The 24,577-nt window shown below is 35.9% G+C and overlaps 1 protein-coding gene across 1 annotated transcript in view; it reads left to right on the top strand.

Annotated features, from left to right (window-relative positions):
* Nucleotides 1–3,256: 3,256 nt before the first annotated feature.
* The window catches only part of LOC114246264 (multidrug resistance protein homolog 49), a 43,613-nt gene continuing 22,292 nt past the window's right edge, over nt 3,257–24,577 (top strand). Inside the window, exons 1-4 of the mRNA XM_028178723.2 lie at nt 3,257–3,533; nt 21,053–21,232; nt 22,703–22,748; nt 24,266–24,459. Coding sequence (XP_028034524.2) covers nt 21,069–21,232; nt 22,703–22,748; nt 24,266–24,459 — 404 coding nt within the window. The 5' untranslated portion in view covers nt 3,257–3,533; nt 21,053–21,068. The remainder of the gene's footprint in view (nt 3,534–21,052; nt 21,233–22,702; nt 22,749–24,265; nt 24,460–24,577) is intronic.

The following is a 24,577-nucleotide window of genomic DNA, read 5'->3' as shown; positions in this document are numbered from 1 at the left end:
ATCGATTTTGTGCTTGCATTTCCTTTATACAGGTTATTGTTAATTTAATACGTTGCGAACAAGTTAGCTTGGCACGGCCATTAATTGAAGTGCCTAAAAATTGTGTCGGTGAACATAAATAAAATTTTGTACATTGCTCCTTAAAAATTCGTAGGCGTTAATAAGCCGTTATAATTTTTTCAATATATATTTTTACTAGCTGTACCCGTCCGCTTCGATGGGGATTTAAAATTAACATTATTATTTCTCACCCCCACAAAGATTCTCATCATTAACGCCCGCGGAACTGGTGTAGGGAGTCCAACACTCATATAAATATTAGCCTATCCATTAAGTACATGTATTTTCTACATGGATACCAAGTTTCAAGTCAATCGGATGCACGGTTCAGTAGTTATAACGGAACATCCGTAAAAACAAATGTAGATTTATATATTAGTATAGATAGCCTTGTTTTTTAAAAATGTTTACTCGTCTCTTACAAGGCAAGATAATAAGTAATATTCTGTGCCGAGTCAAAGGGCAGCTTGAAGCCCGCCAATCGCGGGTAGCCGACCACTGCTCTAGAACTTTCTTCCCTGCAATCTTTTTTTTGTTTTGGTACAGTTTTGAAGTCTAAGCGGAGACACGAACATGACTTGCTAGCTAAGATGAATGGAATATTGTTCACTTAGTATAAACGAAGGTGAAATACTTATTGTTTTATTAATTTAATGTTTTGTAAGTCAACTTCTATCTTAACATCGTAGATCCGATATCTTACCGATATGTAACCATTACATTGAGTACAGCGGCAAAGGTAAAAAAAGTTTTTTTTTACCTTTATCGCAATTTCTTCAGTGTTGCTGTGTAAAACACTCAAGTTTTATTTCACGGAGATATATTTATTATATACATTGTTTAAACTGGAAGAATAGTAACTAAACTATGTAAAGAAATTATGTTATGACTAACATATCTAACAAAAATTGGCGGAAACTATTGTCCGGATTAAATGCATACTTATCTCTATATATAAAAATGAATTGCTGTTCGTTAGTCTCGCTAAAACTCGAGAACGGCTGAACCGATTTGGCTAGTTTTGGTCTTGAATTATTTGGGGAAGTCTAGAGAAGGTTTAAAAGGTAGATAAATATGAAAATGCTCGGAATCGAATAAAAAGAACAATTTTGTTTTTCATTTGATGTGTCCACCGTTGGACGGATTCCTTTTGTTTGTTTTAAGTTTATTTTATACAAAAGTTTAGGTCTTTTATTTATCGATTGAGGCACTACGAAGTCTGCCGGGTCAGCTAGTAAATAATAAATATAATACCATAAAATATAAAATATATCCGTTGCATAATTTGCTCCAAGAATTCGTACGTTGCAAATTCATCTACCCTCATTTGAAATGAAACCATAAAATTGTTTTAATCACTCTTAAATAGACGTGTAAATTTTTATCAATATTTCTAGTGCAATAATGGCTAGTTCTGAATTATAATTCTAGTGGAAAATAAAATTAATTATTCGTGAAAAATGTTGGTTTTTATTTTGTAAAAAAAGAAAAAGAAATACATAAACAAAATATACGCAAGCAAGTTTTCTATTTTATAATTGATTACTTTTTTTTATTGCCTTTGTAGGCAGACGAGCATACGGCCCACCTGATGGTGAGTGGTTACCGTCGCCCATGGACTTCAGCAATGCCAGGGGCAGAGCCAAGCCTCTGCCTACCGCTTAATACCCTCAATACTTCGTGTATGTACCTTTTATATTATATTCTATCTTTTTAATACGTAGTGACCAGCGATTATACTCACTCAATAGGTTGACGCCTGTTTGAAGACGGAAGTGTCGCTTGCTTATATTACTCTACGTCTACATAGGCTCTCATTCCCGATCCTCCCAATCCACTAACGGTGATTTTAGATACCTAAAGCACCGGTCATCGTTCTCGTCGAACCCGTCACTTGCGATGAAGGGCTGGACGAGTAAATTAACCCTAAGACAGCCCACTGAGTTCCTCGCCAGTTCTTCTCAGTGGCTCGCGTTTCCGATCTAGTGGTAGATTCTGCGAAGCACGGCACTTACTAGGGTTCGTGTTAGCAACGTCGTCAGGTTTGAGCCCCGTAAGCTCACCTACTAGTTAAGGTTACGCTGAAATAGCCTCTCAAGGCTCTCAGCTTAGGTAGGAAAATAATAATAATAATGATTCATCTACATTTGGTAGGACGTCTTGTGAGCCCGCACGTGTAGATACCGTCCTGCCTATTTATGCCGTGAAACAGTAACGCGTTTTGGCTTGGAGAGTTCGTCATCCGTTCTACCAAATGGTAGGCAGTCACCATCGCCCAAAACTCGTCACTTCGAATCCTCCCGATCCACTATCGGTGCTTTTAAGAATGCGAAGTACCAGTCACCGTTCATGTCGAACCCGTTGAAGACGACGAAGGGTTCGTCGTGAAAATTAACTCACAGACACAGCCCACGAGTTTCTCGCCTGATCTTCTCAGTTGCGATTTCGATCCGGTGGTAGATTCAGCGAACCACTGCTCTTGCAAGGGTTAGTGTTAGCAAAGTCGCCAGACTGAGCCCCAGTGAAACCAGAATAACTCCTCGAGGTTACAAGCAATAGGTAGGCAAAAAAAACCGTTGTACTGAAAACTGAAACTTCTAACTCATGTCTCAAGGTGGCATTTACATTGTTTATGTCTATGGGCTTCGATGACTACTTAACACTAGGTGGCCGTGTGAGCTCTTCCACCAATCTTAGCAATAAAAACAATAATCGAATGTGTTGTGTATATTGTTCTACATAAACAACCATACAGCCACTCGATATGATACTAGTGATCGAAACATAAAAAAATATCTATACGCATACTTAAAAAAACTTCAAAGGCGGCTTAGAATTCTGCTTTAACCGTTTCTGCAGCACACGTAGCGGAAACTCTCAAAAGGGAAAAAACCCCGATTTTGAAACATTCTTTGTTGGTGCTCCGCTTGTATTATGTATTAGTCTTAGCGTGATGTTATATAGCGCGTTTAAACAAACAAACTCTTCAGCTTTATACCTAATAGTAAGTATAGATTCATTGTATTAAAACAAAAACTATCAAAGAATAATTTGATGTTCTATTTAAATATTATAAAATTTATTTTATTTTAATTTAATAAATCAGTAAATTAAATTAGTAGTGATAGAGTAACGAAAAAAATAATCTATTTGGCATTTGGAATGTTGTAGTGATGTAGTTGATTCGGATCAGTTAAAATAGGGGAACGTATATCATATAGGTCAGAATCTATACAATAGGTTTGATAAGGTGGTGTGTGCCAAAACCTACCCAGTCTTTTGCCAGCCCGCGCAAAGGGCTGACCTCTGTACATCATCTTGCGTAATTTTCCCGCGCTCACTCGCTCAGTATTGCGGGAAAGAATTCAAAATACAATACTTAGGTACATATGACGAACGTGTTCTTTGATTTTTGTTTTGTGCATCGATCGATTTAAGGAGCATTTTGGACAGCAATATTTACTAGATTTCCGGTGAGTTCGTAATTATTTTTTTTGACTAAGTTTTACACGATACCCTACCTATGTAGATCAGTGATAGTTCCTAGTGTTTATGTTTCCAAAGGAGTTAAGTATAGTAATCAAAGATATCGATTAGTTAGTACGGACAAGGAGTGTTGTTACGAAAATTGGCGCCACGCCAAACAGCCAGTCTGGCGTTCAGTTACAGTTAGGGTAAGAGACGTACAGTTCGGTTTAAATATAAATCGCAAAAAAAAAGAACTAAACGAGTACTTGTTTAAAATTAATCAATGAAATCTGGCTGATTATACTGGTGGTAGGACCTCTTGTGAGTCCGCACGGGTAGGTACCACCACCCCGCCTATTTCTGCCGTGAAGCAGTAATGCGTTTCGGTTTGAAGGCTGGGACAGCCGTTGTAACAATACTGAGACCTTAGAACTCATATTTCAAGGTGAGTGGCGGCATTTACGTCGTAAATGTTTATGGGTCTCCGTTAACCACTTAACATCTGTGGTGGGTTGTGAGAAAAAAAATCTCAAAAAATTAATAACATATTTTTTCAATTGTAAGTAAACTTCCTTTTTTAAGTTCTATGATATTCAGCTTATTTGAAAATTTCTCTTGCAAAGTGAAAAGTCCGAGTCAAGTGCTCACTTGGCGCCAGGGCGTTGTTGATATCGCCATCTATAGTCGGATTTTTAATTAGACGAAGCTAGCTGACAGTAGCTAATGTCACTTTGTGAAATAATGTTGCTATATTTAAAGTAATAGTGATGCGTTCAGTTCTCGTTCAATCACAAATGAACAATGAGTGTGAAGAGTTAATCATTAATTTCCAACTATAAAAGAGTATTATTTATATTTTACAATAAAATTGTATTAGAGTGCTCCAATATATGTTGCTAGTAGTATGTAACTACAATCAGCTTTTTTATTTTCATTACCTACCTATAATTGTTATATTTTATACATCTATAATTTCAACTATATGATGTATTGGAAATATGACAGTCTTACAAGCTTCCTCGCAGTGTTTTTCTTAATTAAAACACTCGGTATTCAGTACAGCTAGATACTATAGGAACATAATATTTCGTCGAAAAATCGTTGGTATGTACAAAGCACGCCTAAAATTTGAACCCCGTACCCGATATCGGCAATTCGGCACACCAACTGTTCACTAGACAATCGAGGCAATTTCATTAATTCAGGAGTTTTTTCAATCGTTCACTTTGTCACAACACTATTTTTATTTCATCAAAAACTGACAACACAGTAAACGTCAGTTGACTTCGTCTAATAAAAAATCCGACTATAGCTTTAGACATCTAGGTCGAAATCACATTTGTATAACAAGTACTCTTCAAATCGTAACTCATAACTTTGTGATATAAATAGGCTAGATGATAGTGCCTATTGTTGTGAGATGGATTAAGAAAAATGACACCACTAATTTATTGGGCAGCCTATGTATATAACAATCTCCCACTCGCACGTATAGGTACCTACCTGTGTTTGTTTCCACGTAACGGAATATTTAAACGACATTTTCACGGACTTCAAGACGTCCGATTAACTTGATTAATCTATATATTAATACGTGAAGCAAAAACTTTGTATCCCTTTTTACGAAAATTGCGCGGACGGAGGAGTATGAAATATTTCCACACTTATAGAGAATATAGAGAAGAAGTGCACAATGCTAATATTTTTTAAAATAATGCATAAAAGATACATTAAATCAATAAAGAAAACATTACACACACTACAGACCATGTATTTGACGCACACACGCATGCATACTATTTATTGTCAAACTTTTGTTCTTGACGTCTGTTGTCAAATTGAGAATAGATTAAATATTGTTTGTCTTTGTTAATATTTTTTATAGTGTAGTCTTGGCGAAATTTGTGATTATAGAAGTATAAAATACAATCATAATAGTGTACAAAGTTACAGTTCTAATTAATTATAGTCGAATTTCGACTACTGCGGGACCTCTAGTTTCAATTAATTTGCACACACACATACACGTCAATGACCGATGACAATACAATAATTGTATGACTTCGCTGTAATATCTTGACCAGTATGAACATGAAAAGAAAAAGTTTAAATTGTTAGTTCGGTATGCTATTTCAGGTTTATTTTCTCAATTAGTAAGCTATAATTTTTTTATACTTCAGTTACATTTTTAACCTCTTTTTAGATTCTCAATGTTCTGTAGTACTTTGCAGATTATATCTAATATCTGAATTTCATGCATATCCTTTCTTAATTGATATTATTATGTAAATTGGTTATACTGTATCAATTAAAATATAATATGGATATAGTGAGAAAAGATTTTCCTTCGTAATTTTATTGTTATGGTTATGGTTGTAACATCTCTATATTATACAATGAAATTGTTCATTTTGACATTTGACACTAAACAATAATGTTCCATATTAATCTATAAAGGTATATGATATTAATGGATATCAAAATGTCATTCATTTAATACGAACATTCATAGACAGTTCGGGTGTCATCGTATTCCGATAAAGATCCGAGTTTTCCCGAAGGAAAATAATTTTTCACTACATCTATACCGGTCAAAAAGTTGTCACAGTCGAATCCATTTTTCATTTGGCCACATAAAATATCGATAAGACTGTTCGTATACAAATGTAATAATGAACAAGACAAACTTTACATACAATTTATGTACGAGTCTATCCCAACCAATTTTTTTTTTATTTTTTTTTTATTGCTTAGATGAGTGGACGAGCTCACACCCCACCTGGTGTTAAGTGGTTACTGGAGCCCATAGACATCTACAACGTAAATGCGCCACCCACCTTGACATATAAGGTCTCAGTATAGTTACAACGGCCACCCCACCCTTCAAACCGAAACGCATTACTGCTTCACGGCAGAAATAGGCAGGGCGGTGGTACCCTCCCGCGCGGACTCACCAGAGGTCCTACCACCAGTACCCCAAAATACTCCAAAATATTATTTTCTTCGGTTCTCGCGAGTCTTAGATATCATGAAGCTACTATTATGATTTAATCTAACCGTGACCATCTAAATTGTAAAACATTCGAAATAATATCATCATCATCATTACAATTAACAGCCTATTATGTCCACTGTTGGATATAGGCCTGTCCCAAGGTACCTGATCGGATCCTGAGCCTCTCATCCACTACCTGGAAATAATATACTGACAATAAGAAACGGGATAACTGTAAACATTGATTGATTGATTGAAAATTTTTTATTGCACAAAAACATTGTACAATGGCGAACTTAACGCCATGCAGGCATTCTGTTCAACCCTCGTAACCCTCGTTGATGAAGGGAAAGATTCAAAAGTAGTAAGCATAGCTGTGATAAAGTTAACTAGAGGATGACCGAGCTATACCTACTCGTTTTTTTTTTTGATAAATTGTTTTTTTTTTGTTATATTTAAATACGAATTACATATTGATATTATATTACTCGTTATTTTCTTTCAATAAAAAAAAAATAGTTTATGTTTAAGTTGATTATCGATAAAGTTGATTATTAAAAACACGAACAACAAAAAAAATATTTTACATTTTCTGAAAATAAATTCTAGCTAGATTGATTTATCGCCCCGGAAATCCCCTGTATAATAAATTTTATGAAAATCGTTGGTGCCGTTTCCGAGGCTCAGATTATATATATAGTTAGCAGGCGGTAGTTCTTTTTGACGTTCAACAAGTATGTACTTTCATTTATGTTAATTTTTTTATTTTATTTGATTTGGCTTGGCGATAATTTAAAGAATGATAGACATGAGTGAAAATAAACACTAGGTTATAATTACATTACCAAAACAAATACATACATACATACATACATACATACAAAATACATAGATAATAGTTTAAAAACATAGTTTTAATCATACTTCAAATATAACAGAAGGTACAAAACACTTCTGACTTCTTTTAAATTAATCATCAAATTACTGCCAAGTACTGCAATGCGCAACGCTTCCATGAAAAACTAGTGCGCTTATATATGGAGTGATACATATGTAGTATTTCACACACAACGTTTGTTAAAGTTACTTTATTTTTTGAAGTGACAACGTCTTATAATTCGATGGAGCCGGCTGCACGCACGAAAAAACATGACTCATGCGGCGTTACATCGCTCTGAGGCGTATTTTCTTATGACGTTGTCACGTTCAACTATCGTCAGTAAGCCGACTTTACAGACAACCGATTTTTTTTTAATTGCCATTGTATGCAAACAATCTCACAGCCAACCTGATGGTAAGAAGTCAGCGTCATGGACATCAGCCAAGTTACTACCTAAAATATGTGGTTGTCTATTTAATGTTTCATCATCATCATCTTACAGCTCAGGGTGGGCTTTAGCCTGGTCCATTTTATTGCTTAGATGAGTGGACGAGCTCACAATCCACCTGGTGTGAAGTGGTTGGTTACTGGAACCCATAGAAATCTACAACGTAAACACCGCCGCCCACCTTGAGATATAAGTTCTAAAGACTCAGCACAGTTACAACGGCTGCCCCACCCTTCAAACCGAAACGCGTTACTGCTTCACGGCAGAAATAGGCGGGGTGGTGGTACCTACCCGTGCGGACTCACAAGATGTCCTACCACCAGTAATTCCACACTGCTCTGTTCAGGGCTTTCTCCTTCCAGTTCCTGACCCCGATAACTTTTAGGTCGTGCTCTACACCATCTAACCATTGGAGTTTGGGCCTGCCACACTTCTGCGGTCCTCTGGTTTGCCACATAGTAGTCTTGGCATTCTGGTCTCCTCCATTCGAAATACATTTCCTGCCTATCGTAGGCCTAAAATTTTGATATGTTGTTTAATGTTTGGCTTTATTTTATTGGTTACTAACGACCCGCCCTCGCTTCGCTTCGGAAACTGTAATCTAATATTGATTTCTCCACTATTTAATGGATGTTATTATACATATATACCTTTCTCTTTAATTACTCTATCTATTAAAAAAAACCGCATCAAAATCTGTTGCGTAGTTTTAAAGATTTAAGCATACATAAGGATATAGGGGCAGAGAAAGCGACTTTGTTTTAGTACAACACTTAGTAGTGTTTCTTTTTGCATTGAACGCTGTATGTAGAAAGTTCATTAAAAGCTATCGATACCCAGGGTCTCGAAGTAATACGGGAGATGTCTGACTACATTAACTTTTCTTTATAGTTTCACATATTTCTGCCGTGAAGCAGTAATGCGTTTCGGTTTGAAGGGTAGGGCAGCCGTTGTAACTATACTGAGAACTTAGAACTTCTATCTCAAGGTGTGTGGCGCATTTACGTTGTAGATGTCTATGGGTTCCAGTAACCACTTAACACCGGGTGGGTTGTGAGCTCGTCCACACATCTAGGTAATAAAAAAAATTAAAAAAAATCACAAGACACGAACTTAGTAAAACTTGTGGTTAAGCGTTTTAACGCCACTACGCACTATGTTAGCTTAATGTACCTTGATATGTTATTGCATGGCGAACATTTTAAAGTTCGTAAGTGCTTTGCTTAGTAAACGTGTCAGAAGACTGACTTCAAAGTTTTCGGTAAGACTATGCGGTCGACCCTAAGGTTCGAAATTTTTGGGCGTAATGCTATAGTTTTTACTTGATAGTGTTACAAACGATCATCGTGACTCTTAAGTTTCTTCACCACGTGATCTTAAAGAGCTTTATCCCAATATTGAATATTGAAAACATCAATAAATAGTTAAGGTTAGGAGGAACATAAGAATTACTAATATTTTAGTAGGAAGTATCATTATCGTCCTTTTAAAAACTCAACAAGGAATAAGTTATTAATAGTTTATTTTCTCAAAGAGCACGATTTTAATTTAAATGTGGTAGAGTTACTACTATATTTGGTAGAGCTATACGCCATATATGGAGAGTTATATAGTAGAGTTATATATTTCAAGTATAATACATAGATAATCCACAGTGACTATAACATCCTGACCTAATTTTTCTCATGCACAAGGGGAAGTAATTTATTTGCATGGCGTCGGCAGGTCGCGACACTCCCATATAAATTTCCTTGTAGTATACTTAATACATCATTTATTTCAAAGAACAGAACTGGTCAAGCAGAAAGACATATACAATTTGTTTCTGAAATATGTATATGTTTCACGTGACTGAAACACATATTATTTCAATTCTTATAGAATTAAAATATACACCTAAATATATATTGTATTGTAGAGAAGCAAAATACACGTAAATCAAAATAAAATCTGCCAGGGTTTGGTAAATTTTCAAGGTTCTTCTTGAAGAATTCAGGTGTACAGAACCAAACAAACTCTTCAAAGGCATTTTGTATTTTATACTGCCTCTCTGACATTGAAATTTTTCCCTGTCAACAAGTTGGCGAAACATTGGAAAAAGCAGAAATCTGTCGGCGCAAAGTTTTTTATATTTTTTTATTGCCTTTGTAGGCAGATGAGTATACCGCCCACCTGATAATAAGCGGTTACCGTCACTCATGGACGTCAGCAATGCCAGTCGTAGAGTCAATCCACTGCCTACCATTGAGTAGTCTCTGCAAGCCTCGTTTGAAGAAGGACATGTCATAGCGCGCAGGAAACCCAGTGGAGGGGAGTTCATTCCAAAGCCGGATGGTACGTAGCAGAAAAAATCTTTGAAACGCAATGCCGACGAACGCCGCGGTTCCAGTTAATAAGGATGAACTCTGCTCCAGTGGCAGAGTCTGGTGAGTACGGTGGATGACGTAAAATTTTCAAACCTTGCTCTTGTAGCTTTGGGTCATTTGTTGTACCATATGAAGTCGAGCGTCGTGTAGAAACAGTAGGGTGGAGCGATTAATCAGGACTAGCCGGAGATTGGTGAGCTTCTCCATTTTTATGACCAGTTCCTCAGTGAACATATCCACAGTAATGCTAGTGCAATTTGGTAATAATCTGTGATGACTTATATCGACACTAGACCACCAAACAGTGATCGTGAGGGTAAAAAAAAATGTGAGCCGTCACGGGACGCCTGGCAGATGTGCGACATCGACATTATTTTGTAAAAGTAATATGCAGAAAAAAACAGATTGTGATAGGAACTAAATATGTCATAATGATAAAATAAAATATTACGAAAAAATAATTTGTTTTCAAGTAAAACACAGGTTATGTGTACTGTAGTAAACAACACTGTATACACTACGGATACTGTACTATACACTATAGGCTCAGCATCCAAGCTCAGTGTAGCGAAAGAGATGGCTTAACGCCGGATCGAGTGGGAGAGAATCGCACAGTCGATTGCGCATGGCGACGGGTCGCCACGGCATGCGTCGCCACGCCAGAAATCGGTTTTACGTGCGGCTATAGATGTTTCACATCAACAAACGTAAGGTAAATAAAGTAGAGGCGAATCTCTACTTTTACATTACAAAGTTTGGACAACTTTCTTCGTCAGGAAAAATTATGCGAGGCCTTACAAAACGCTTTTATAGAGCTTGTTGGCCTGTGTGTTTGCACAGCTGTCTTCAAGAAATGCATTAAATAATTACCACTGCGCTAGGAGAGATGCATCGATACTATGGGTGCATATATTGATTAATAGAAAAAATATGTTTATAAAAGGATTACTTTAACTTACTGTAAACTAAGCGGTAATTTCGTAGGTAAAGACCTAATCTATACTAAGATTATAAAGCTGAAGATTTTGTTTGATTGTTTGAACGCGCTAATCTCAGGAACTACTGGTCCGATTTGAAAAATTCCTTCAGTGTCAGATAGCCCATTTATTGAGGATAACGTCATGCTAAGACCAATACAAGCGGAGCACCAATAAAGAATGTTTCAAAATCGGGGTATTTTTCCCTTTTTTAGAGCTTCCACTGCGTGCACTGCCCTTTATATGTTTAAAAAAAAAGTTCGGAACAGCATATGTCTATATTTAAAGGTTGGCTTACTATAACGATTTTATGCTAACCAATTTTTTTTTTTTTTTTTTATTTCCTTTGTAGGCAGACGAGCATACGGCCCACCTGATGGTAAGTGGTCACCGTCGCTCATCGACGTCAGCAATGCCGGGGGCAGAGCCAAGCAGCTGCCTAAATTTTATTTAATAATTTATTCTAAATTAAAGCATTATTTGTGAAGGTGTTTTTATAAGGATGATATTAATCCCTATCCAAATAAATACGTTATTCATTTCAACATTGAAACACTCAAATCACTTCAATAGGCTTTGACAATTATAGATTTTTCTGGATTTCTCCAGGATCCCATCACCAGATTTTGATGATTACAGGACCATTCGGGAAGTCTACCCTTTCGAAGAAAGAAAAGAAAAAATAATTATTTATCAGAATCAGTTCGACCATTCTCGAGAAATCGGTGAACATACAAAGATAAAAAATGATGGTCGAATTGATAACTTCCTCTTTTGAAGTCGGTTAAAAAGCGTGATTTTGGTACCTTAGATAGCTCTTTAACATTCTATAATTCAAAAATATTATCACTTTCTACGTAAATGAAAAGGCGGGTAAAATTTAGCGTTATGCCAAAGTAGCTATTCCACGCGGACGAAGTCGCCGGCAAAAGCTAGTATATATATACAAATTTTAAATTATCTATTAAAATATCCAAATTGCCTAAATGTTACAGACATAACATTAAGCCAAAATAAAAACAAGTCAATTATGCCTGACAAGATAAATACTTAACAAAATATAATTATGAAAATAAATAAATAACATTATTGAAGAGGTGTTTTAATTATGGTCTAATATTAAAAAAGTAGACAAATCTAAACAAACAATCTGCGTACTTTCAATTTCATTTGTACAAAAAAATACTACTACATTATTCAAAGTTTCCCCACGTTTTTCCATCCCTCTAGCCCAAGCTACGGCATTATGACGTCATCTCTGACGCCTAAGACATGAATGCCGGTTGCGTAACATTCACGACAAAAGCGCATTACGTAACAGCCAGAAATCTTCACTGGAGAATCGCAGCCTTATTCTCGATTGTTAAGACATAAATTAGTTTAACGTGTTCGAAAATAAAACATAGTTATTCGGTACTTGGCTCATGACAATGTACTATTTCGATCAGCCTCATTCACGTCTGTCTAGCCCTTGATCTAAATTTAATTAGGAACATAATGTTCGCGGTGCCTTGTTTGTCTGAGTACATATCGCGAGCAGCAAGCAGCTGTTAAATCATATTGGTACTGGTATTTGGGGCGCGCTGTCTGCAAAACTGCATTGAACAGAATTTAATTTATAGAAAGTCATTGGTGTAGGATCGCCAAACGTTTTAACATGCTTTTTTGAGCTTGGGTTTTTTTATTGCTTTTAGGGGTGGACGAGCTCATAGCCAACCTGGTGTTAAATGGTTACTGGAGCCCATAGACATATACAACGTAAATGCGCCATCCACCTTGAGATAAGTTCTAAAGTCTGCCCCACCCTTCAAACCGATATGCATTACTGCTTCACAGCAGAAATATTCAGGGTGGTGGTACCTACCCGTGCGGACTCACAAGAGGTCCTACCACCAGTATGTTTGTTTGTGTGTAATGGAATTTTCAAACGTCATTTTCGTTAGCAGTAACTTGAAATATTTCATAGGCATTGTGGCGTTTATGAACGCACATTTTTATGATGCGTAAGCCGGAACGCACGAGATGTGGGAAAAAAAAAAATAGTCTGTGCCACGGGACCTTTTTACCGCCAAATATAAAAAACGTACAAATAATTTATAATGTGTTTAATAACTAATGTAATATAATTACTTAGAATTGTTTATGCCGCTACAACAATAAAATTTATATTGTTTCAACTGTGGTGTTAATTACATAAAACACGACTATGGCGAAATAAAGAAGGGACTCTATATGAGCTCCCTTATTGGTGACCCCGACGTGATCGATCGTTACAAATAGAGATCGAGTACAAACCATATACACCTGGCGCAGCATCCAGACAAGGTCGAGTACAAACTATATGAACTCCCTCAGCATCAATGACCAACGACAATAGTATAATTTTATAATTCGCTCCAATGTTCTGACCAGTATGAAAGGAATTTTTTTTTTTAATTAATTGTTATTTCTGTTTAGTATTTAAGCATTTTAAATTATTATAAATATATTATTTTAACTCGTAGATCACTTCCTACGTTTTTTCTTTTTAACGTAAGCCGTAAGTTGTTTTTATTTGAGCAGTTCTGTAAGCTTTTGGAGTACTAACAAAAGCTCATTCAGTTCCTAGTCGCAGCCAAGGCATAATGTTTATTTTTTTCTCTTCACCACAATCCTGCTTGTTTTTGCGGCAAATCAATCATGCGTTCTTGTTTGAAGGATAAAACAGGCTGTATAAAATACAATTGATAGTTCGACCTCATGCCTCAAGGCGATTTGCGCCATTCGGGCTATAATTAACGTCTATGGGGTCTTCGTCATCATCATCGACATCAGGTAAGCTGTGACCAGTACATCCATATGTCATGCAAATTAAGGACCTCTTGCAAATCGATAGACCACCTTGCCGGATTGCGACAAATCGTATCCTACATCCATATTTGTATCTGCTAGAGTTCTTCATTAGTTCGTGCGAGGATGACATATGAAGAAGAATCGGAATGGAAAAGGGGGCCACGTTGCAACCGGCTATGAAATGAGCTACCCTCCACGGTGTTTCCCGAGCGCTATGACATGTCCTTCTTCAAACGAGGCTTATGGAGAGTATTAAGCGGTAGGCAGCGGCTTGGCTCTGCCCCTGGCATTGCTGAAGTAACGAAGGGCGACGGTAACCACTCACTATCAGGTGGGCCGTGTGCTCGTCTGCCTAAAAGGGCAATAAAAAAAAACTTTATAAGATGTGGAAGGCCAAAACGTCTAAACTAAGACCAATTTTGTACGCATTCTGGTGTTCTCCTAACTTAAACTCTTCTTGCGTGGAGGCGGTCACGACCGTCTGCATTGAGGAAACCAAATCGAAGAGGAGAGAGTTATTCATTCTACTGTATCAAATGGATATTTGTATTTTGTTTGAGTACTACTTGAGCTTCGCGCATTGTTTATCCGGTTACTTCGCATCAGTTTCTGGTATAGCACTATTAATGTATTCATGTTGGCATGTGAGCAGTTACCATTCTTCTTCTTAATCGTTTGCACCCTTGGGAGGGCGGTCGGGGTCATCAGTTTGGGTGGTGGTGCGCTTCACAAGACGTCGCATACCGGGGACTTTCTGGTGCACTCGTTGACGGGACCCTTTAGAGCTGCCTTTATTTGGTCGGTCAAGTTAGCATGAATTGAATTGAATTGAATAGCCTTTTATTGAGATCCATATTACAATTATTATATGACTAAATATAATACATAGAAAACTTAAATTTTATGTAAGCTTTAATCTAGTCTATTATTTGAATTTTTCTTATTTTCTGCAGATCTATTTGCCAATCGACAAAGACCTCCTCCAACCTTTCCACTCATGTCTTTCTTGAGCCACTCTGTTCCATGTGACGCCTGCCACCTGTCTTATGTCGTCATCCCATCTTTTTTGCGGTCTACCTTTTTTCCTTTTGCTTTCTCTAGGATACCATCGTGTCACAATTTCGCTCCATTTATCTCTATCTCTAACCATATGCCAAACCATATGTTACCATAAATTAGGACAATCAAAGCGAAGAATGGTCGGTTGGTATTGTTACTTCAAAAACACTTGCAATGAAATAGTAATAGTTTTTGTAATCGAAATAATTACCTTATACTATTTCTCTAAAAAAGTTACCTATTTTGTTTTAATATATCCTTGTACTTAACAGGGTAACAGACAGCTGTTATTCGAATGTTTTTATTTAAGTTTATCGATTTTCGAAAGGCCATTGACAACGAAACCTTTGAAAGTAAAACTGAAAAACGTTTTTAAAATTCATTCACTGACAGCGTGTCAAAAGATACAGATCGAGGCACTCTGTCACTGACAATGAGTAAAACTCTAATGCTCAATTTCGCATGTTAAGGGTTGAAACTCAAGATGTTTTTTTTTAAGTAGAAACAAGAAAACTTCTATGTAATGGATCGAGTAAGTGAATCATTGCAATTTAAATTACCTTGTTAACCTTATTCCGTGTTCGATTTGTGTAAAACGCTTATAAATGGCGAAGGCAACACGTCCGGCCCACTTAACCAATCCATCTGCAACAGACTAAATTTGGCAAAATCGTAAATTGCACTAACATTACTACAAAAGATCTGTGTGCTTAGTGTGAGTTTTTTAACGTTCTCGATAGCGTAAAAGTTAACACAAGCTTCTATGGAGTTGATACGTTTGCTTACGTTTGCCGCTAGGGGCGCTGTTCCAACTGCATACAAATTTTAGTTTACTTTTACGCTATCAGTAGGCTTAGTGCGAGTTTCAAAAATCGAATCGAATGACTCGCATCGAGTGTACGCTCTTCACGGTGAAACGTGCGGAGCTCTGAGTGCGAGTTAGTCGATTTGCAGGACGTTTATTCATCTTGAAAAGCGATATTTTTTTCTTTTATATTGGTAGCACGCAAGGTTTGTTTTTAAGGCGTTTAATTGAAATGCCAAGCTTTCTAACGATATTTATAATTAGTCGGGTAATGGGTAATGTACCTGTACTTAGTGAGAGTTTTTTTAATTACTCAATCGATGTTAATGTTATGTTTAATTTGTGTGAGGTTGTATCAGTGCCACCTAGTGGTAAACTTATGAATCCCATTTTGTGGGAGAGAGAAAGTTTGTTTATGTTGCTGTCTCATGTATCGAATAGCTTTACCGAAGTGAGCCTCTCGATTATTGTATGTGCGAGTGCGAGTTACAAATTAATGGATTTTGAGAGTATTTCTTCACTTTCAAGCAAGTTAAGTAGTCACTAAAAATTTTGCCGTGAAACCAATACAATATCAAGATTTTTTCTTTCGTTTTTCATAATAATGTTGTTTTTTAAGGTTTTATCTATTCTAATGGTTTATACACATATATTTTTTCGGTTAGAAAATTTTATAGACGTCTAGCTAGTTGTAAATACATATTAATTCTTTGCTTTTTCATTTAATTCTTATTAAATCATTGCTTTTTTTTAAAGAGTTGTTTGATGAGAGAGAGAGAGTGAGATAGAGTTTTTTTTTATTTTATTACTTAGATGGATGGACGAGCTCACAGCCCACCTGATGTTATGTGGTTACTGGAGCCCATAGACATCTACAACGTAAATGCGCCACCCACCTCGAGATATAAGTTCTAAAGTCTCAGTATAGTTACAACGGCTACCCCACCCTTCGAACCGAAACGCATTACTGCTTCACGGCGGAAATAGGCGGGGTGGTGGTACCTACCCGTGTGGAATCCCAAGAGGTCCTACCACCAGTGAAAGAGTATTCTTTATTGTACACAAAATGAATAAATATTGTGAAACATTCTTTCTTAGTTTTATCGCTAAGAGTGATCTCTTCCAGACAACCATTAGATGGGCAAGAATAACTTCGAAATTAATTGCACACTGTGTACCTATCTATTATAGAAATATAAACACACACGCACGTACACACGCGCGCACACACACACACACGCGCGCTCAATATAAATATTTACAGGTACATACGTACAGATTTATATTTATAAATTATATAGAAATTTGAACAATGTAATAATAATTTTGCTTCTTTACACATTTATAAATAAGGATGGATGCTCGTAATAATTTTAGTATATTTGGGCCACCTAATGAAGATCATCAACACTATTACCGTAAATACAATCATTTTATAAACGTTCAACGGGTAAATGATTAAACCTATGTAAAACATAATTTCTTTAATTAAAAAAAGCAGAAATAATTACCTATTCCAAGATTAATTATGTTAAGTATGTCTAAATATGTAATTACAATTAAATAAATTCTATAATAAACTTCTAATTCTAATACTTCTATTAAAGTTACTAAAACAATATGTTTATGCTGGGCAGTTTTCGTGTATTTTAAAGGTTACGCCATTACGGCAAAGTTTTTTTTACGAAATTGCACCCTTAGAATGGAAGTGGTATAACTAAAAAATTTAAGATTAGTTTTATATTTCAAAACACTTATGTATTATTATTAAGAACCTACATTTTAAGTAATACGTGAAGCAAAAATGTTGTACTTCTTTTTACGAAAATTGCGCGGACGGAGAAGTATGAAATTTCCCACACTTATAGAGAATACAGAGAAGTAGTGCAGATTGCTAATATTTTTTTTTAATTGTGCATAAACAATAAAAATATAAACTAAATCAATAAAAAAACCTTACACACATTACCATGTATTTGACACACACACACACATGCATTTATACTTTTTTTTGTTTATTGATTTATCAATCTGTGGTCAAATTGAGAATAGATTAATATTTTTTGTCTTTAATATTATTTTTCTATAATGTAGCCTTGGCGTCATAGAGCAATGATTATTATAGAAATGATGATAATAGAAAGGTGACAATAGAACTATAATAATGTTCAAACTTAAAATTTAAATAAATTATGGTCAAATTTCGACCACTGGACTACCATTAGTAGATAATAATAAAATCATTTATTGCCTTTCACACAGATTTAGATTATTACAGGCAGCCTACAAGGAAACAACAAAAAAACAAAACACTATTATTCATTATCACTATTCATTTCTGGCAAGCAGCTCAACATTTGCACTTGTATATTATTAATAGGAATTTTATTAAGAATATTGACAATTTATGAGGAATTTGACTAGTACGGATTAGTTATAGATATATGTAGTTACATATTGTAAATTAAATTAGTTTTATAAGTGCAATAAAAAATAATTTAAATGATAAAATGATAAAGCCATACCTTTTTCCAATGTGACGATTAGAGGGTATCCTATTATTCTTTTCTATATTATTCTATCAGCTTATAAAATTAAACAGTCTCTTTTAGTCTAGAAAAGGACAAAGTACTCTTTCTGTCTTTTTCAAATAAAATGGCATGCCTTAAAGTGTTTAAACCGAAAAACTAAAAAAATACAATTATTGTATTACAATATTGAAGTTTACCAGAAACTACGAATTTTGGGTTGAGCCACTTTAATTCTAAAGGTACAAAATAGTATTGAACACGTGACATTACCCGAATAATTTTGAAAGTAGTTGGTTCCCATTAAAATGCTGTTAAAATACGTTGTATTTCATTTAGACGGTCTAATGCCAAAACATCACGTGCTACCAATATACGAGAAATGATATTATTGCTGCTCTCGGTGAATAAACGCCCTGCGAAGCGAGTAGCATATCTCAACTCACACTCACAATTCTTCATTTTTCACCGTATAGAACGTAAACTCGATTTGATTTTGATTTATTCATTTACAATTGAACAACTAGGAAAAAAAGATGAAAAGACATTTTGGAGGGACCGCGAGGAGCTAAATTGTGTGAATTGTTTTATTTTGTCTATTTAATGTTTCTTAGTTAATGCGTATTTAATATTTCTTCGTGTATAAGTGTAATTTTGAGACCGTCCTGGCTTAAAGGTTAAGGCGTCCGGTGTATTCGTATCTTGCAATGCACCGGTGTTCTAATCCCGCCGGCGGGTATCAATTTTTCTAATGAAATACGTACTTATCAAATGTTTACGATTGACTTTCACTGTAAAGGAATAGCATCATGTAATAAAAATGAAACCCGCAAAATTTGCGTAATTACTGGTGGAAGGACGTCTTGTGAGTCCGCACGGGTAGGTATCACCACCTTGCCTTTTTGCCGTGAAGCAGTAATGCGTTTCGGTTTGAAGGGTGGGACAACCGTTGTAACTATACTGAGACCTTAGAACTAATATCTCAAGGTGGGAGGCGGCATTTGCGTTGTAGATGTCTATGGGCTCCGGTAACCACTTAAGATTAGGTGGGCCGGGAGCTCGTCCACCCATCTGTGCAATAACAAAGTAACGTGGGTTTATTAACTGCTTAGTATCTGTGAAAGTGCGAAAATTTAAAAAAATTAAACAAAACCGCTGGACGTAGCTTCTCGAAGTCTTCGAAAAGGTCCACTGAAAAAAATCTCAGTATATAATCAGCATTTTGCAGAGATTATATTTTATCCCATATTATCTGATCTCATTTCATTTCATTCCATGCCAATTGATTAATGCTTAAAATTAATCAAATCCATTTCACTCCATATTATCATTTTTCATAAAAAAAGATTAGGCTCTATGGCATGATATTTTTGCCTCTCTAGTTGGAAAAATAAAACTACTAAAGAAATACTCGATCGAAACGTTAAAATCCACTAATTTGTAACACGCACTCGCACAAATGTCATTCGTAGTACTCATTTCGGTAAAATTACTCGGTTACGAGATCACAACGTTAATATGAACTCGCACTCACAAAATAACACCGAGTACGTTTGCCGCTAGGGGCGCTGTTCCAATTGCATACAAATTTGAGCAAACTGGCTCGCTAGTGAGAACGTTACAAAACTCGCACTAAGCACACAGAACATCGCATCGCTTCGTTGAACAAACACTAGCGGCTGAAGTGTCTTGGAGACTTTGTGGAGTAACTGGTTTGGTTTTCGGAGTTGGTTCCCATTATGCACTACAGCTTGGCTATTTATCTCGAAAATACGAACTTCATAGCTTCCTATAATCCGGAGACACCGAGAATGTCTAATCAATCAGCATTACTTCAGGGTTAGCGAGAAGGTTGAAATTTTTGAACTTATCTCAGAATCGGATGATAGTTCAAGATAATGCGTAGATTTTTTAAACACATTCTATAATGCTCATATTACTTACTTTAACTTATCCGACAAATATAAAAAAGAGCTACCCACAAATAACTTAAACGGTTAAGTGATAATGACGTGTATCAAAAATCTAAATCTCGCAACAAAATAACATAATGATATGGTCTTTATTAATGCAATTATTATTAAAAAAAAATCAAAACAACTCTCACGCTTGTTTTTGAACCTCAGAGCCTACGGAAATACTTTGGTTATCTCTGTATTTTGCGAGTCTTGCGAGTCCGTACGAGTAGGTACCACCACCCCGCCTATTTCTGTCGTGAAGCAGTAATGCGTTTCGGTCTGAAGGGTGGGGCAGCCGTTGTAACTATACTGAGACTTTAGAATTCATATCTCAAAGTAAGTGGCGGCATTTTTTGCACGTATTATGTGACTTTGGGATGAACAGCCCTCCTCGGCGTTGCCTGAACGCTTTGCCTTGTCTTTTTTGCAAATGAGGCTTTCAAAGAGTACCTACTCAACGACTTGTCTGGCATCGCTGACGTGCTGCTGCATGAGCGACGATAACCACTCGGGTGGACCGTATGCTCGTCCGGCTAAGAAGCCAAAAGTAGGAAAAAAGTCTAAAAATGTCTTATTCCAAGTTTGGGTATACTTGTCCATGTATCCGGTATTAACGAAACAGGAGAAAAACCTTTGGGCCTGTCGCATTAAAGGAGACTGTTGCGTGTTGTTCTAGATCGGTTAGCCTGAGAATGAAACGCGATGAGTCCTCAAAGAGCGTAACCAACTTCCAGCAGCGACGTCTCAGCGAGCAGCGGCCGGCGTTCACGTACGGCTGGCGATCCAACTCGCTTACCATCCAAACACTAGCTCAGCATTCCGCTTATCTAGCTGAGAAAGCGCTCAACAAGCAGGCGTGAGTAGAGTCACTCATCTCCATTGTTATCGTTTTGATTTAACACGACGTATTACCGTCCGATATGACATATCGTCTTCTCGCATTGAAACTGTATAATCTCAAAACTTAATAATTTTACAGGAGAGTGTTTTAAAGGCTTAACATGTGATATTTTTAAAATTAATCATCTTTGCAACATTTATTTTTTATCTGTTTGTGAAATATCTGTTTTTTAAAGTAAGATAAAATTATTTATTAATTTTGTTAATAGTAGTCAAAACATAGTAAATTAAAAAAAAAAACAACTTTTGACAGTATTTATGAGAAAAATACTGGTGATACCAAATAATTCCGCATATTAACTCAATTTCAAATATTTTTGGGAACTGTACACTTTTAATGCGAAAAGACGATATGAGTAGGACAATAATTTTATTTTTCTAAACTATTCTAAACTATTTTTAATACGCTGTTATTAGCTTCAGACGTATGTATGTTAGTATGTAACGGAATCTTTGAACATGATTTTGACCCCAATCAAAACGTCGGATTAACTCGAAATTTGGTATACTTATTAAGGACCGATGACAATTCAATATTAATCAAAAAATAGAAAAAATTGAAATTCAACTATAATAAAAAATGAAAAATAAATATTAGTTTAAATTTTTCCTATTTTTATTGGATTTTCTATAAAAGCGTATTTTGTTAGTTTTTATAAACTATTTTAACAGTTAGTTGAAGCAAAAAAATTAGAATAGGTTTGTATAATATTATTAATATTTTAAATTTGATCCCTGGTCAAGTGGTTAGTTAGTGGCTTTTGGGTAACTACATGAAAGATACTTTATTCGAGGTCTGAATGCACTTGTCACTTGTTCGTGTGGTATGTGTGTTGCAAGGCCCAAAACACAGGAGAAAACTCTAGATTTGTTAAAGGAACAACGTTTGATTACTTGCTTTTATTAAAATAACCGACGCCAAAAACGGAGGAAGTCTTATATTCGACTGCATGTATTTTATGTACGTTAGCAGATTTCTCCGCCACTTATAGGCCAATTTCTCTAGATGGTTCCATTGTTAAATTTACTTGATATTTTCCACTCTTGAAACCCATACTTTTTTTTTTTTAATTCACTTCATATTTTCTGTCAAGGAGTATATTTGAACGTAAAAACATCTTCAGGTACTGTCATTTTAAGTTGCTCATTTACACTTTTCTTGTACCTAAAATACAAAGCGAATAAAATATAAAAAAAAAAAAATATCACTGTAACGTTAGTCAGACATATAGTATTTCCACGCATTTCCTCATTAAATTAGACTCAAATTAAGTGGTATCTTCTTGTCGATCATAACTCTGCGCAACTCTTTAGAAACAGCGCCAGCTCTGCATTTCGCTAAGCCAGATTAGCTTCTAACACTATTTAGGTATTGCGACTTTACATTTACATACAATATATAAAAGTGTATTATGTAAAATTCCAGTGAAGAAGAGCTATTACAAAGTACACCGGTTTCGTGGTTACGATTAGTAAGTAAACCGTATTTATAATATAACGAATGTTTTATTTTGACATAATTAAAAATACTTTCAAGGCTAAAAATGCTTCTTTTTATTATCTCGCGTTTATTATCTACTATATTTTGTTTCTCATGTTTCTCTAATGCAGCACAGTTTTGGGTTGTCCCGGATGATTGCCGTATAAATAAGTAATTTTAATTATGTCTACGACTAGTGGATATCTGAATAAAAACTGAAACTTTTTTGTAGAAAAATGTTGATTTGTGCAAAAATGTTTTTTTTTATTGCTTAGATGGGTGGACGAGCTCACAGCCCACCTGGTGTTAAGTGGTTACTGGAGCCCATAGACATCCACAACGTAAATGCGACACCCACCTTGAGATACAAGTTCTAAGGTCTCAAGTATAGTTACAACGGCTGCCCCACCATTCAAACCGAAACGCATTACTGCTTCACGGCAGAAATAGGCAGGATGGTGGTACCCACCCGCGCGGACTCACAAGAGGTCCTACCACCGGTAATTACGCAAATTATAATTTTGCGGGTTTGATTTTTATTACACGATATTATTCCTTAACCGTGGAAGTCAATCGTGAACATTTGTTTAGTACGTATTTCATTACGTTTGCTAAGCCTAATTAGGGAAGCGAAAGTGGTCATTGCTCACTCTAGGAAAAACGTGGGTTTCCCCTTGGGTATCTTAATAAATTATGTCTTGTTTATCAAAATACGTCGTAAAACTTCGATAATTAATAGTAACGCATTACCGAAATTTAAAACTTATGGTGGTTGGTGGATAAAGTAGCTCGCTGTATCGCCCTAAAAAAATCATTTGTTAATCTGACCACACGTCACAACATGAAAGTTTGTCAATTAGGTCAAAGTCTCAATAAAGACATTTTCTACCATTCGTCTTTTCAATTTGTTTTCAAATGTTTATAATTCATATTATTGCATTGGGGTATGGGGAAACGATTGCCCGAAGCCATTCACATCCACAGGTTGAATCTTGCCTTGAGGAATAAGGTCGAAATCTCAATAGCGTTGTACAACGATATTTACGACCTTCAAACATTAGGCATTATGGTGGTACTTACCCAAACGGACTCGCATTACACTGCACCATCAATCTATACTAATATTATAAAGAGGAAAGATTTGTTTGTTTGTTTTGAATAGGCTCCGAAACTACTAAACCGATTTGAAAAATTCTTTCACTGTTTGGAAGCTACACTATTCCCGAGTTACATAGTCTTAAATGATTTTTGAAAAAAAAATAGGGATCCTTACTAAAACTCCAATGATGTAACCCAAGGTGTAAAAAAATTACCTAAAATATTCTTTACATTGCGTGCCCTGCGAAAACTATTGATGATAGAATGAAACAATGTACTACGACTTTGTAGAACACATTATTATTTACAAAAAGGTCAAATATCGTTGAAATTTTTGTTAAAGACCCGAGCGGAGCCGGAGCGTGCCGCTAGTAACGATATAAATACGAATAAATACCGTGCTATATTTAGTATAGATACGCAAAATTATGGGAGATCTTGCTACTCATCACGGGTGTGATCCTGGCCAGCTTGAACGGGTTGTTCGTGCCAATAGGAGTTATCATATATGGAGAGTTTACGTCGCTACTGATCGACAGAACTGTGATGGTCGGCACCTCCGGGAAGACTCTAACCATTGCGATGTTCGGTGGTGGACGAATATTGTGAGTATAGATTTGGAAACTATGAAATAACACCCTATAGACTAGTGCTTGCTATACAGGGTGTGGAAAAACTAAAATACGCAACTAACTAAAAAGGCAATTTACGTATGACGAAGAA

Source organism: Bombyx mandarina, chromosome A1 (assembly GCF_030267445.1).
Source record: "Bombyx mandarina strain Sakado chromosome A1, ASM3026744v2".
Taxonomy (NCBI): Eukaryota; Metazoa; Arthropoda; class Insecta; order Lepidoptera; family Bombycidae; genus Bombyx; species Bombyx mandarina.
Note: the sequence above shows the minus strand (reverse complement) of the source record. Positions and strands in the feature narration are given on the sequence as shown.